Source organism: Triticum aestivum, chromosome 1D, assembly GCF_018294505.1.
Source record: "Triticum aestivum cultivar Chinese Spring chromosome 1D, IWGSC CS RefSeq v2.1, whole genome shotgun sequence".
NCBI lineage: Eukaryota > Viridiplantae > Streptophyta > Magnoliopsida > Poales > Poaceae > Triticum > Triticum aestivum.
The window spans coordinates 134,281,803-134,297,557 of record NC_057796.1 but is presented as its reverse complement, the minus strand read 5'-3'; the positions used below and the strand labels follow the sequence as shown (position 1 = coordinate 134,297,557).

At 47.3% G+C, this 15,755-nt stretch overlaps 1 protein-coding gene and 1 long non-coding RNA gene across 2 annotated transcripts; both read right to left on the bottom strand.

The window, feature by feature from the left end:
- Positions 1-7,634: 7,634 nt before the first annotated feature.
- Positions 7,635-12,356, bottom strand: LOC123180749 (uncharacterized). The gene is made up of 6 exons (XM_044592876.1): positions 12,020-12,356; positions 11,513-11,689; positions 11,064-11,189; positions 10,599-10,778; positions 10,105-10,269; positions 7,635-8,282 (listed from the first exon to the last, which is right to left on the bottom strand). Exons 1-6 carry the CDS (start codon positions 12,317-12,319, stop codon positions 7,929-7,931), a joined length of 1,302 nt encoding a protein of 433 aa, XP_044448811.1. The 5' UTR covers positions 12,320-12,356; the 3' UTR covers positions 7,635-7,928.
- Positions 12,357-14,467: 2,111 nt separating this feature from the next.
- LOC123180750 (uncharacterized) lies at positions 14,468-15,397 on the bottom strand. Its single transcript, XR_006491209.1, has 2 exons — positions 14,839-15,397; positions 14,468-14,764 (listed from the first exon to the last, which is right to left on the bottom strand). It is a non-coding gene; the product is annotated as an uncharacterized lncRNA (long non-coding RNA).
- Between the last annotated feature and the right edge of the window lie 358 nt (positions 15,398-15,755).

Sequence of the window (15,755 nt, the reverse complement as noted above, 5' to 3'; positions counted from 1 at the left end):
GTGTCTTCATAGGATACCGAAAGGAAACTGTTGGGTACACCTTCTATCACAGATCCGAAGGCAAGACATTCGTTGCCAAGAATGGATCCTTTCTAGGGAAGGAGTTTCTCTCGAAAGAAGTGAGTGGGAGGAAAGTAGAACTTGATGAGGTAATTGTACCTGCTCCCTTATTGGAAAGTAGTTCATCACAGAAACTGGCTCCTGTGACGTCTATACCAATTAATGAGGAAGTTAATGATGATGATCATGAAACTTCAGATCAAGTTGTTACTGAACCTCGTAGATCAACCAGAGTAAGATCCGCACCAGAGTGGTACGGTAATCCTGTTCTGGAGGTTATGTTACTAGACCATGACGAACCTACGAACTATGAAGAAGCGATGGTGAGCCCAGATTCCGCAAAATGGCTTGAGGCCATGAAATCTGAGATGGGATCCATGTATGAGAACAAAGTGTGGACTTTGGTTGACTTGCCCGATGATCGGCAGGCCATCGAGAATAAATGGATCTTCAAGAAGAAGACTGACGCTGACGGTAATGTTACTATCTATAAAGCTCGACTTGTTGCAAAAGGTTTTCGACAAGTTCAAGGGGTTGACTACGATGAGACTTTCTCACCCGTAGCGATGCTTAAGTCTGTCCGAATCGTGTTAGCAATTGCCGCATTTTATGATTATGAAATTTGGCAAATGGATGTCAATACTGCATTCCTGAATGGATTTCTGGAAGAAGAGTTGTATATGATGCAACCGGAAGGTTTTGTCGATCCAAAGGGAGCTAACAAAGTGTGCAAGCTCCAGCGATCCATTTATGGACTGGTGCAAGCCTCTCGGAGTTGGAATAAACGTTTTGGTAGTGTGATCAAAGCATATGGTTTTATACAGACTTTTGGAGAAGCATGTATTTGCAAGAAAGTGAGTGGGAGCTCTGTAGCATTTCTAATATTATATGTGGATGACATATTATTGATCGGAAATGATATAGAATTTCTGGACAGCATAAAGGGATATTTGAATAAGAGTTTTTCAATGAAGGACCTCGGTGAAGCTGCTTATATATTGGGCATCAAAATCTATAGAGATAGATCAAGACGCTTAATAGGACTTTCACAAAGCACATACCTTGACAAAGTTTTGAAGAAGTTCAAAATGGATCAAGCAAAGAAAGGGTTCTTGCCTGTGTTACAAGGTGCGAAGTTGAGTAAGACTCAATGCCCGACCACTGCAGAAGATAGAGAGAAAATGAAAGATGTTCCCTATGCTTCAGCCATAGGCTCTATCATGTATGCAATGTTGTGTACCAGACCTGATGTGTGCCTTGCTATAAGTTTAGCAGGGAGGTACCAAAGTAATCCAGGAGTGGATCACTGGACAGCGGTCAAGAACATCCTGAAATACCTGAAAAGGACTAAGGATATGTTTCTCATTTATGGAGGTGACAAAGAGCTAGTCGTAAATGGTTACGTCGATGCAAGCTTTGACACTGATCCGGACGATTCTAAATCGCAAACCGGATACGCGTTTACATTGAATGGTGGAGCTGTCAGTTGGTGCAGTTCTAAACAAAGCGTCATAGCAGGATCTACATGTGAAGCGGAGTACATAGCTGCTTCGGAAGTAGCAAATGAAGGAGTCTGGATGAAGGAGTTCATATCCGATCTAGGTGTCATACCTAGTGCATCGGGTCCAATGAAAATCTTTTGTGACAATACTGGTGCAATTCCTTTGGCAAAGGAATCCAGATTTCACAAGAGAACCAAGCACATCAAGAGACACTTCAACTCCATCCGGGATCACGTCCAGGTGGGAGACATAGAAATTTGCAAGATACATACGGATCTGAATGTTGCAGACCCGTTGACTAAGCCTCTTCCACGAGCAAAACATGATCAGCACCAAGGCTCCATGGGTGTTAGAATCATTACTATGTAATCTAGATTATTGACTCTAGTGCAAGTGGGAGACTGAAGGAAATATGCCCTAGAGGCAATAATAAAGTTATTATTTATTTCCTTATATCATGATAAATGTTTATTATTCATGCTAGAATTGTATTAACCGGAAACATAATACTTGTGTGAATACATAGACAAACAGAGTGTCACTAGTATGCCTCTACTTGACTAGCTCGTTGATCAAAGATGGTTATGTTTCCTAGCCATTGACATGAGTTGTCATTTGATTAACGGGATCACATCATTAGGAGAATGATGTGATTGACTTGACCCATTCCATTAGCTTAGCACTCGATCGTTTAGTATTCTGTTATTGCTTTCTTCATGACTTATACATGTTCCTATGACTATGAGATTATGCAACTCCCGTTTACCGGAGGAACACTTTGTGTGCTACCAAACGTCACAACGTAACTGGGTGATTATAAAGGTGCTCTACAGGTGTCTCCGAAGGTACTTGTTGGGTTGGGATATTTCGAGATTAGGATTTGTCACTCCGATTGTCGGAGAGGTATCTCTGGGCCCACTCGGTAATGCACATCACTATAAGCCTTGCAAGCATTGCAACTAATGAGTTAGTTGCGGGATGATGTATTACGGAACGAGTAAAGAGACTTGCCGGTAATGAGATTGAACTAGGTATTAAGATACCGACGATCGAATCTCGGGCAAGTAACATACCGATGACAAAGGGAACAACGTATGTTGTTATGCGGTTTGACCGATAAAGATCTTCGCAGAATATGTAGGAGCCAATATGAGCATCCAGGTTCCGCTATTGGTTATTGACCGGAGACATGTCTCGGTCATGTCTACATAGTTCTCGAACCCGTAGGGTCCGCACGCTTAAAGTTCGATGACGGTTATATTATGAGTTTATGTGTTTTGATGTACCGAAGGTAGTTCGGAGTCCCGGATGTGATCATAGACATGACGAGGAGTCTCGAAATGGTCGAGACATAAAGATTGATATATTGGAAGCCTATATTTGGATATCGGAAGTGTTCCAGGTGAAATCGGGATTTTACCGGAGTACCGGGGGTTACCGGAACCCCCCCCCCCCCCGGGGGGGGGGGTTAATGGGCCAAGATGGGCCTTAGTGGAGAAGAGGAGGGGCGGCCAGGGCAGGCCGCGCGCCCCCTCCCCCTCTAGTCCGAATTGGATAAGGAGGGTGCGTGGCTAACGCTTCCGCTTTCGGTCTACGAGGGTACATGGACAACACTCTCCCCTCTTGTTGCTATGCATCACCATGATCCTGTGTGTGCGTAGGAAATTTTTTGAAATTACTACGCGCCCCAACACTGACGTTATCGCAGTAGACAAGAGTGGCCTTGTGAACATCACAAAGCAACTCCGGAGCAGCTGACGTATCCAAGAGCACTCGGCCACGGCATTAGCCACGGCGTGATACTCTGCCTCGGTGCCGGAGCGGGAGACCGTGGGTTGCCGCTTCGATGACCAAGAGATCAACGAGGGGCCAAGGTAGACGCAGTAGCCTGACGTAGAGCATCGCGTGTCGGGGCAGCCAGCCCAGTCGGCATCCGAGTAGGCCACGAGGTCGGTGGAGGCGGAGGCCGTCAGGGTGAGTCCCAAGGACATGGTGCCGCGTATGTAACGGAGAATACGCTTCACCAGAATCCAGTGAGAGTCACGCGGGGCGTGCATATGGAGGCACACCTGCTGGACAGCGTACTGCAGTTCGTGGCGAGTCAGCGTCAGGTACTGTAAAGCACCGACAATAGAGCGATAAAACGCTCCATCGAACGCAAGAGACCCCTCGAGAGCAGAGATCTTTGCCTTCGTGTCGACGGGGGTGGGCGCCGGTTTGCAGTTAACCATACCGGCACGCTCCAGGAGCTCGTGGGCGTGCTTCTACTGATGCAGAAAGAAACCGTCAGTCCGTCGGACCACCTCGATGCCGAGGAAGTAGTGCAGGGGCCCGAAGTCCTTGAGGGCGAACTCATCACGAAGACGAGCAGTCAGCCGCTGAAGGAGGTCGGGGGGCGGACACCGTGAGGATGATGTCGTCGACATAGAGCAGTAGATATGCAGTGTCAACTCCCTGATGATACACGAAGAGTGAAGCATCGGAGCGAGTGGACCGAAATCCGAGAGACTGCAGGAAGGCTGCGATACGCTGGTACCAAGCCCGAGGCGCCTGCTTCAACCCGTAAAGAGAACGGGAGAGCAAGCACACGAAGTCGGGGTGCTCGGCATCGACGAAACCAGTGGGCTGCTCACAGAACACCTGCTCGGCGAGATGGCCATGCAAGAAGGCGTTGGAGACATCCAACTGGTGCACAGGCCAGGCGCGTGAGACCGCAAGCTGAAGTACGGCGCGAATCGTGCCCGGTTTCACAACCGGGGCGAAGGTGTCGGTGAAGTCCACGCCCGCGCGCTGCCGAAAAACACGAACCACCCACCGAGCCTTGTAGCGCTCGAGAGAACCGTCCGGGCGAGTCTTGTGGCGAAACACCCACTTGCCAGAGATGATGTTGGCACGAGGGGGTCGCGGAACAAGCTGCCATGTGCGGTTGCGCTGTAAGGCGTCGAACTCCTCCTGCATCGCAGCTAGCCAGTGGGGATCCCGAAGGGCAGCACGAGCGGAGGTAGGGACGGGTGATGGCGTCAACGTCGAGGCGGCACACACATACTCGTCGGCGGAGTAGCGCGTGCTGGGCCGAAGCACTCCTGCTCGGGCACGGGTAGTCACGCCAAGTGACGGGGCAGCTGGGCCGGCGGGTGCCGCGGTGGTGGGGGCCGCGGCGGCGGGGGCACCCGGTGCGGCGGCGGCGGAGGTCGATCCGGCGGCGGAAGAGGCGACGGGCGAGGTTGACGTCGAGCCCGTCGCAGGGGTGGCAGGCGGGGTGCCGAGCTCAACCTCATATGAGGGAGACGGGGACCCGGGGGCCCGCTCGGACTCGACCTCGGGGGAGGGAGTCGCGAAGCCAGGTGGTGGCGGCAGAAGGCGCCGTGCCGAGGGGGTCGCCAGGGGCTGCCGCCGCGCATCGCTCCACAAAGGGGGCGCGGGGGCCGGCGCCGAAGGGGCCAAAGCCGGAGGAACCTGAAAAAAAAGGGAACACCGTGACAAAGTACACATGCCTCGAGGTGTACACACGATGAGTGACAGGATCATAGCACTGGTAACCTTTGGTGTTAGGAAGGTAGCCAAGGAAGACGCATGGGACGGATCGTGGTGCAAGCTTGTGTGGCATGGTGGACGCAGGGCAAGGATAACAGAGACACCCGAAGATGCGGAGACCATCATAGGACGGTGGTGTGCCGAAGAGAAGGTGGTGAGGGGCATAGGTCCACCGAGGGCGACACGGACGAATGTTAACTAAGAGAGTGGCGGTAGCGAGGGCATCGGGCCAAAACCGAGCGGGCACGTTAGAGTGAAAGAGTAACGTGTGAACGCAGTCATTAAGAGTGCGGAGAATGCGCTCGGCGCGGCCGTTCTGCTGGGAGGTGTAGGGGCAAGTCAGACAGAAGGTGGTGCCATGAGAGGCGAGAAGTGTGCGAAGAGCGACGTTGTCAAACTCTTTTCCATTATCAGTTTGGAGTGCGAGTATGGGGCGACCGAACTGGGTGGTGACATAGGGATAAAAGGCGGTGAGTGTGGCTAAAGCATCGGATTTACGACGAAGGGGAAAAGTCCACACATAATGAGAATAATCATCTAAAATCACCAAGTAGTGTAGATAGCCCGTGTTACTCGCAACGAGAGATGTCCAAACATCACTATGAAGTAATTGAAAAATAAGTGGAAACTGAAGAAGACGCACTAAAGGGAAGACGAACGTGCTTGCCTAAGCGACAAGCCTCACAAGAGTGCTCGTCGAGCTTGTCACATGAGAAAGAGAAACTCCTAAGAATTTGACGTAAGACGGTGTGGTTGGGGTGACCCAAGCGAGCATGCCAAAGGTCAACGCCGGCGGCAAGGGCGACGGGTGTGGAGGTGGAGGCGCCAGCGTGCATGGGGTAGAGCTCATCGGGACTGTCACATCGGTTAAGGACCATCCGGGTACGGGCGTCTTTCACAGAAAAGCCAACACCATCAAATTCAACAGTAAGTGGGTTCTCACGAGTAAGACGACGAACCGGAACTAGGTTCGTGACTAAATCAGGTGAAACAAGAACATGAGACATAGTGATGGGTGTGGAAGTGGAGGGAAAACTAGTGCTACCGATATGAGTAATAGGTAAGGAGGAGCCGTTGCCGACGGTGATACGAGTGGGTGTGTGAACGGGAGTGGAGGAGGTTAGGTTACCGGGATGAGCTGCCATGTGCGCAGTAGCACCTGAGTCCATGTACCAGTTGCCTCCACCGACAGAGCTACTCGCGACGGCGCGGAGTGTTGGGCGGCGAGGAGGGTGGGGTCCCATGGCACAGGTACCGGCGGCGGCGGCGGCGGAAAGCCCCCGTAGGGCGGCGCCGGGACGGGCAGGCCATAACCACCGAGGGGCGGCGGCGCGAGGAAGGCGCCGGAGCCGGCGCCAGTCGGCTGGAAGGGCGCGCCGATGAACGCCTGGTGGCCAGCGGGGAGTGCCTGCTAATAGTGCGCCCCCCTCCCCCCCGGCGTCCTGGGCCCGCGGCTGCTGCAGGCGGCGGCGACCGCCGCCACGCCGGTTGCGTCGGCCCCCTTCCCCTTGCGGGTGCTGCGGGGGAGGCGCTGGTGGCGACAACGGGTAACACCCGGCGGGTGCGGGAGGATGCGACTGGATCGGCGCGGCCGGTGGAGTGGTTCCACCGCAGATGGTGAAGTAGCCCGAAGAGTCCATGAAAGGCGTCAGAAGCGGCGGGAAGAGGAAGGGGGCGGCGGCGGCGCGTCGGGTTAGGGTTGCGGCGCGACGTGGCAGCAACAGCGCGGCAGGGGGCGCGCGGCGGCAGCAGCAAGTCAGCGCAACGGGTGGGAGCGGAAGCGGCGCGGCGGCACGGGGCGGCGACGGCGTCAGAGGAGGACGCCGGCGGCGGGGCCCGCGGGGAGGCGCTGCGCGGCGGCAGGAAGCGGCGGCGGCGGCGTCAGAGGAGGACGCGGCGGCGGGGGCCGCGGGGAGGCGCTGCGCGGCGGCGGGAAGCGGCGGCGGCGGCGGCGACTTGCCCTAGGTCAGGACCTTCAAGATGATACCATGTAGACGAGAAAGTTTGCAATACAATAGACGTAGTATTGATGAAGTGCTTGTGCACGTATATATAATACAAGGGAAAGCCTCTACCTCAATCATACAAGACCAGGAGGTGGGCCACAACTTCAATACACGTGCAATACAAAATACATACTCAACACCCTGATCCACGACACTCATTCATGTATGCGAAGAACTGATCTGTGCGAAACCAAAAGAACGGGGCATACTCAACGAGCTGGAAAATGGTTGTGCACCGGCTGGATGCCAACAATAGTTCTTGCACTAATGTAATGTTGAAATCTGAATCCATCATACTGTATGATTCTAGTCGTCCTTCTGAACAGTTGTACCTGCTTGATACTTGTTGATTTCGATGGTGCATTACATTCAGAGTTCGTCTTGATTCTACTTCACCTGGTCGAGCGTCATGTGCCAACAGGGTTTTAGGCACTCGGAGATTCCATTGCTTGCTTGATGAACATTACATAACTTCATTATTAACAAATGAAGGCTTGCATATGTACCAATAACATGTAAAACGTCTCAGGCAGACACGCAATGCACCTTGAATTTGGCCTCAGCATCAAGTCCTCAACTTAAGAGACAAATGCAACCCGGCAATGCGTAGTTTCGCAAGCATGGTGATGTGAAAGAAAAATCTCACAAGTTACAACACGGATCATACACACATCACAGATCCTGCGTGTATTCACCACAGCCCAGAGGCCACAACATCCCACAGGCACAATGGCGCCGCAACCTCCGTTACAGTATATGTGTTACTCGTATCACACCACCAACCATCTTTACCTGTTGAACGGTGGCTGGTGCTGCCAGGCTCCCTCTATTTGCTTTGAGATGAAGCCCGAGAAAGCATCTTCGGAGAAACCGGCACGACCGGACAAGGTTCCGGAAGGGCGGATGTGGAGGCCGGAGATGAGTTAACATGTTTGAGTGTCACTGGAGTTGATGCGCGACCTAGGCCCGACCCAGTGCGAGCAGACGCTGGAGGCAGTACTTGAGTAGGGTACACCTCAGTGACCTCTTCGATGCCTTCATCCACATATATGACATCCTGCATAGTAAGTTGGTGATACTCTACAATTTCACGTAGGAATCTATTTTCTCGAGCATACACCGAGTTTTCATGTGCAAGCCGCGCCTTCTCAGCTAATAGTGTCTCTAATTGTAGGCGGATCTGCAAAGAAGCAGAAGATATAAATGGTTAACCAGTGTCAACATGTTAAGCCTTACAATTTTTGGTTCTATTTCACAAAATATATCAATTTTGATGTAGCTCAAGATTTACAAGAGCAAAATATAAGCGTTTGGTTAGAGTTACACAAACTTATGATTCCGGCACTTTCATGTTGTTCTTTGATCATTTGTCAAGCCCTAAACCCTGAGAACTAGCCACACAATTGCAGCTCCTGCCTTCCAGAAAAAAAGAAAATTGTACGACACATTCAGTTGAGCATAGAATTAATCAGAACTCTGAGGACTATTCCTTAGTCTTGGCATAATTTCCCAATGGTTATCAGCACATGATATTTATTAGCAGCAAAACAAAACCAAATAAAAATATTTAGCAAAGAGCAAGTTCCAAACCCTGAGACCCAGCCATAGAATTGCAGCAGCTGCATTATAGAAACAATTCCAAGATGACATTGAATTGACCATGAAACTAATGATAACAAGGGAACGCTTAAGGATTATACACCTAGTATTGGCATGATCTCCAAATGATTATCAGCAGGGGATTTTACTGGGTAGGTTTCATAAAGCACAAGTCCACCCTTCACTATTATCATAAGAATACACCCATGGAGTGCTTTTTCTGTTTGAATGTGTTCATTATGGAAGAAGAAAATGAAGCGTACAGATATCATAACATGACGCAGGCACAGACAGCCTGCAGTCTCAAGCAACCCCTAGATTAGGGTATGAGATGACCGAGGGGCAGCAAGCGGTTGACAGACAGCTGTTACCAGCGCACCAGGGCAATGAAATAAACAGGACACGGATGGGACTGGCCCATCAGGTCCCAAACCCTCTAGTGGACGGCTGCAGAGCAATGAATGGACAAGGTAATCAACTAATGTTTAGGGCAGTCGATTTGTGTCTATGACATGGACTGATCATTGACATAGCGTACTAGCCTTCCAATTTATAGATTTGGACAGGAACAAACAATCATTGCCATCACGCAACTGCAATCTGAGTGACTTGTGTAGGCTATTTTGCAACAAACTCAAATACTTCATTTGACGGAAGCACAGTTCTCCCAACTGTTAGCAGAAGTTCTCTTACCGATGAGCACAATTCAAAATTCCCAACTAATGAGAGAACGAAATTGTCCTTCATTTTCCACATTAACAAGGTAATTTATTATTTCTTAGGTTACACAGATCACAGCAGACCATACTAATTTGTTATGTTGATGTCAATTCGGTAGTGATTCGTCATCTGGAGCCCACCCTCCATAAAAAATCCCAACTGACTATCAGTGTGTAGCAGTAAAAAATGTGGGATAAATTTTTTTAGTACGATATAGACAATAAACTTCTAATAAAACTTAGATGAATAGAAGTATCTAATTATTTTTGACATAAATCAGTGATCAAAATCAAAAGGATGATGGACTACGGTCATAAACGTAGTTAGTTTTGTCCATTTATCTATACCAATATAAAAAGACCCAAAGGGGCAGATCCAAACCATCTCGACCGTCAAATCATGTTATCTAGCGGTTCAAATCGCTCCAATGTTGAGCACCAAACACGTTTAACGCTCTAATTACCCACCACTGCCATTGGTTATAAACACGTTTTGACTCAACGCTATCCCATGAAATCTGCCATGTAATTAATATCCTACCATTTCCGCGAAAAAAGTAATGATATCTTACCAAATACCAACGTGCAACAGATATATCTTACCTAATATAACGTGCAACTAATATCCTACCTAATATAAACGTGCATTGCACGTACATTATTACTAGTATTAAAAGTACTAACCAGATCATCATCTTCTGGGTTATCACCATTGTCTTGATTTTCTCGCAACATTTTATTCTCGTCCTCAAGCTGAGCACAGCGCTCCTTCGCAAAAGCTAAATCTGCCTTCACAGTCTTCAGTTCACGTAATAGCAGCTTTGCTTTTGCTGACATGGCATTTGCAACCTGTAAGAGCAAAAGATGGAGCAATTAATAATTCACTCCTGCACGTAAAGTTGGCCAAATCAGATTCAAGTTAACTTAACTGATGCTACTGTACTCAGGTAAAGGAAAATAGCAAATAAAAAAAGAATGCATTTCATGGAATATTTATTGCAAAGAATATAATCAGGCATATATCGCTATCCGACAAACAAAGATGTTTATGAAAGCAATCAATCAAAATACATTTAACATTTAGTTATGGTACACTACACAATTGCAGAACTTCCAACTTCTTTTGTAAAATGGAGCATTGAAACAATATATCTAGTGACACTTATTTGCCACCTTACGTCGCGAGATGCCTTCAACTGAGTTTCGTAATCGAGTGGATTTTGAGGAAAATTTCTGTGAGCAAATTTGTGAGAAGTTTCTCCTTGTGGATTTGATCCAGCTCCTTTCCGCCTTATATTCAGTTTACGCGTCTCCTGAATAATGTCAGCTGTTTTAGTCTCTACAATAGTCCGACCTTCCTGGAAGAAATAACATATATAGCTGAGTCAACAAAAGGGAAAATATAAGGATGAAAATATGGTAAAAATAATCTAATTAAGCTCTTGTAAAATAATAAATCTGACACTGCTTGCTCTTGTCAGACATATACTGACAGCTTAAAATGGTTCACAGTTTCTAGGTTTCTATACAAAAGCAAAGAGAATTGCCTTTCCACGTTAACTGTGAAAGGTAGCATTGACAGACATAATTTCAGATTAACTTCTGGAAACAAAAAATTAAGAGATTTTTGAACATAAACTTACTTCGAGGGCACTCTTTATTGTGCCTCCAATATAGTTAAGGGAGGAAGCTAATGCCTCGGACCTCTTCTGAGATGGAGGTGTCTCGGATTTCCATGTCTCTGGCGCTGGCTGTTGCAAGTGTTGTCTCTGTTACATCAGTAAAGATTGTCGATGAGCCACATGAACAGTTCAAAGTGAACTACACAGAATGATGATCACAGTCAATATAGTTAAGGGAGGATTATACTATACAGACCAACATGCACTAAGTACTAAACATGATTGTAAGAACAAAGTACAGATAAGAAAGCTGGCCGTTGCAAGGATTCATCGTAGAAGTCAAAGTTCAGACTGTACCTAGTACTACTTATTGAAGGGGTGATTGGTACACATTAAATGGAATAAATTCGCACATTAGAGTTCAGTCAAGTAGCATTGCGCGAAGTACTGTACAAGATAGCAGGTCTCACATGGATAGCTGGTGATGTACCATCTCTTGGCGGCTGCTGTCTCGTCGGGGAATCATACTGCTCCGGCGACCCATCCTCGTCAATAAGTGACTTTGCTTTCCGAGCAAGCGTCCCCCAAAATCCGTACTTGGCTTCGTTCAAGCTCTTCATGGACGTGTACCCATAGCTGGAAGAGTCCTGCGCCCAGGGGGGTAAACATAAACTCTTCACACACCAAAACAGCGGGTAAAACACTAAGCAATAAGTACCACCCATTTCAAGGAGCCCCAACCAAAGAACAACAGCAGTCTATAAGTCAGGCACGAGAGGTTCAACGCCCATCCAGCTCGAATAAAAAGGTTAGTCGGTCGGCCCAAGTACGGAGCAATCCGTCGCTAATCACTGTATAATCGGATCCCAGGAACCCCTGGACGCGGGAACCGCCGATCGGACCAGATCCGCTAACGCATCCGACGCATCCAGAGACGAAGACGGCGGACGGGTAATTAAGAGGCTGGCGTGGCTTACAGGGGAAGGGGTGGAGACGGAGGGCTCGTGGCTCCTGCGAGCGGCGGCGGCCGCGGAGGCAGCCGAGGAGTAGGCGGAGGAGAGAGAAGAGGCGTCTCGGTGGGCGGCGGAGGCGCGCATGGCCTGCGCGGCGAGGGAGTCCTGCGGCGGGGAGGGAGGGCTAACGGGGTGCGGGTGGTGGTGGTGGTGCTCGAAGGAGGACTGCGGCTTCCGGCGGTACGCCATCGCGGTCGCGGCGGCGGAACGATGGGTTTCCGACGGGGTCAAGGGTGCGCGTTTTATAGTGGCGATGTGATGCATTCGCGGTAGACCGGGACTTTGGCCTAAACTCGCCCCGAGCCGCAACAAGTTACCGTACCTGGCAGGCAGGCAGGCTGGCAGAGTCAGGCCTTGTAGAATGCTAAGTGCTTAGGAAGCACCGGTCTCAAGTGTTTACTCTCTACAAATAAGTACAGGTGTTTAAAAAAATTGAATTATTTTTTGAAGCACTTCAGCTAAGCGTCTTGCATTGGACAGGGCCTCATACGACCGCTGCCTTGAAAGAGTTGTGTTAAATCTTTTTTTTTATATAAACCCTTCCGTTGAATCCGATTCACTGAAGTTCATGCAAGCATTTGACACAATTATGGCACGTTTGGTAGCCTGCATATGCCTCAGTCAGACCTACTAAGATGTTTTGGAAAGAGGATTTAGAGCACGCAAATGCAGGGGACGCGTAGTTTGTGGGCTGCCGATGTGCGCGAAGATTCAAAATTTTGGGTGTTTATTTAGTGTATTCGCGAGCGTATATGGCTTCACATATATTTGTATTCACATTGTAAAGCTAAAGTATTATATCTTTTTCTGTGGGATATTTCGATGAACAATTCCTGTAACAAGTGCCTACTAAACGTTATTCTTGTGATTAAAGTGTTCTTTCTATTCTTCTATCTCATTGTTCTCCTGAAGTACATTGTGCGTCTCTTCTTAGAATACTTTTTTAGAACTGCTGTTGAAGTAATTTTTATTAATAACACTAACAAATAACATTCCTACCTTACAAATATTTATTTTAACAAGTAATTGTTAAACCAACAAATTTTGATGAATTATCTAATCCATTAAATTGTTTATTATCTTATTGTCTTCATTTAATTCTAGTGATAAAATATGTCGTCTAAGTCAAGTCATTCAATAAGTGGTACAGCAAAATGTAACAGAGATGTAAGATATTATTACACTGAAGGAGATGACTCGAGCGGAGAAAATGAGGATGACAAGTGTAACTCTGAATCCAGGTCGAAGGTAGATCATGTCCGTGCTGTTTTGAATGGATTCACTAAATACAAGAAATTTATGTGCTGGGAAATCATATTTGATGGGTTGTTGAACTTATCTACAATTAAAAAGGTTCATCTTAAGTTTAGTACATTTCTGGTAAGTTCAACAAATGTGAAAGATCAGTGCATTAAGATGTCTCAAGATAGGAAACTCAAATTCTATGATGCACATATGCATAAAGTTTTGGGGTTTTCTTGTGGACCTAGAGATATTGATGGTATTGAAGCTCAGACAAAAGCTGCTTCCGTTGACTTCTCGAAGAAAAATGTAGGTATGGTTGGAAATGATTCTCACAGTTTGACGGCATCAGAAAATTTCTTAGTCAGAGATATGACTGAGTTATCAAGTGAAGCTGAAAAGGCATGCTTTTAAGGCAACATGTGTTATATTTATTATGGGACATTTGGGACACCTCCTTTTAAACATGGCTACACTATTGTTGATTATTGGGGAGCTCTATGTAGAACTGATTACATAGGAGAATATAACTGGTGTGAGTATGCAATGAATTATCTACTTGATGCTATTACAAAGGCACAACACAAAATTCTGTCAAATAGCCCTGTCATATATTTGTACTAGAACATGATGACGCGCGTTGCCGCGCCCGCCTTTGTAAAGAAGGAATAGCATAAATATTTGAGAAATGGTTGATATAACTTAAACTGTTATTTGTTTGGATGTTTGGACATATGTTCATCGTCTCACATGAAAATGCTTTGTTTGCACACAATATGTGTTTTTAGCAAGGATGTAACATATGCACAATATTATAATCAATTTTAATACGAATGTGTAAGTATGTTCATAAATAAATGTTGATATTTATTTGCTTTTTTAAACTACATAGATGATCGTGTAAGACACAGTAAATTTTTTAGTAGAATAAGAATGTTGAAAGGGGGGTGATCAAATTTGCAGTTCATTTAATGAATTCTTCGCAGACCTTAAAGCTCATTACTACAAAAATACAGAAAATAAAGGCCTAATCCCCACACACCGGTATCCATATACAAGAACAACAATAGAGATCCATGATTGTATCAGAACTCACGCATTACATCAGTTACATCCTCGTGGCATAGAACTACTGTCATGGAAAAGCATACCTGAAATACCATATGCAAGTTTCATGAAAAAAATTCATATCACCATGCAATTTCTTGATATACTTTAGTTACAAGTTTATGGTCACCACATGATGGTAAATCAAACTTCACCTGCCCTGGCCCGTGACTTCTGAAATAGTAGATTGCCCAAATGTGATAGTAAACAAAATAATCACCCAATAAAAGATGCTCCCTTTGTAAAGATACCCATAGGAGAATAGCACTCAACACAAGGAGCAGCCATCAAATAAGAATTGAGAGAGAGAGAAAAACACCTAATCTTCACCCTTGGTGTCCCTAGATTACGGGGTTGAGGCTGCGGCAATACGCGGAACATGAAAATGAGAGAACAAACTCGAATTGATCTGTAAGAATTAGTAAACAAAATACCTTCACCAAATCGAAGAGAAGACTTCTACTCTACATCATTCCTGTGGTGTAGTAACCACTTAGGAAAAACATGCACATCCCTTGATTGAAGTTGAGAAGAAGCAGAAGGAAAGGGGAGAATGAGATCTGGGCGGATGGTTGTGGTGTGAAGGGCTACGGGACACAAATAGGTGGTGGTCGCACCCGCACAAGGGTCTCTCTTTCCATCCCTACCTTTTTCTCCGCGATCCGCAAGAAATCCACCACCGTGCTAGAGAGCTCGCTTCCAAAGTCACTTGTAAGGATTGAATCCAATACTGGAAGTTACTGAGGGGAGGTAATGGCCAAAAGGCAGCGGCCACGGCGGCATCTCTCCTTGACAGACTATTCCCGCTACTGCCTGCCGCCGGGAACTTAACCGCTGTGGGATTGGGGGTGGATGAGATGCGGCAGTCAGCACTATGATTTTGGGACGGCTCGCGACGGCGAGAGGAGGCCGTCGCCACCAGCTCCGCTTGCACGAAGGTTTTTTCTTTCCTTCTGAAATCGGAGAAAAGCGGCCCACCTGTGATGCCCTAGCCCCGCGCCGATCGCAACCATCAATTCAGGATCGAACGATAAGCCGGATCAGTGAATGAGAAGGAGTTCAAGACGTTCGTCGAAGCAGCAGCCCAGTAACGTTGGGCCGGCCCGGGACACACAGGTTGAGAGGTAGAAAAGACCTTGGATTGCGTAAAAAAGATGGTGGAGGACGCCAGAATGATCAGGAGCGTCAACTGAGATGATCAGACGGTTGAGAATGTCAAATCGCTGTGGGTGCCTCTAACTAGCTCAGTTTTACTGTTTAGTAATGGCTGTCGCTTCTTTCTACAAGTGAGTTATCATGTGCATCTTGTTTATGATAACATATGTTTGGTAATTCTGTAATCATATAGATT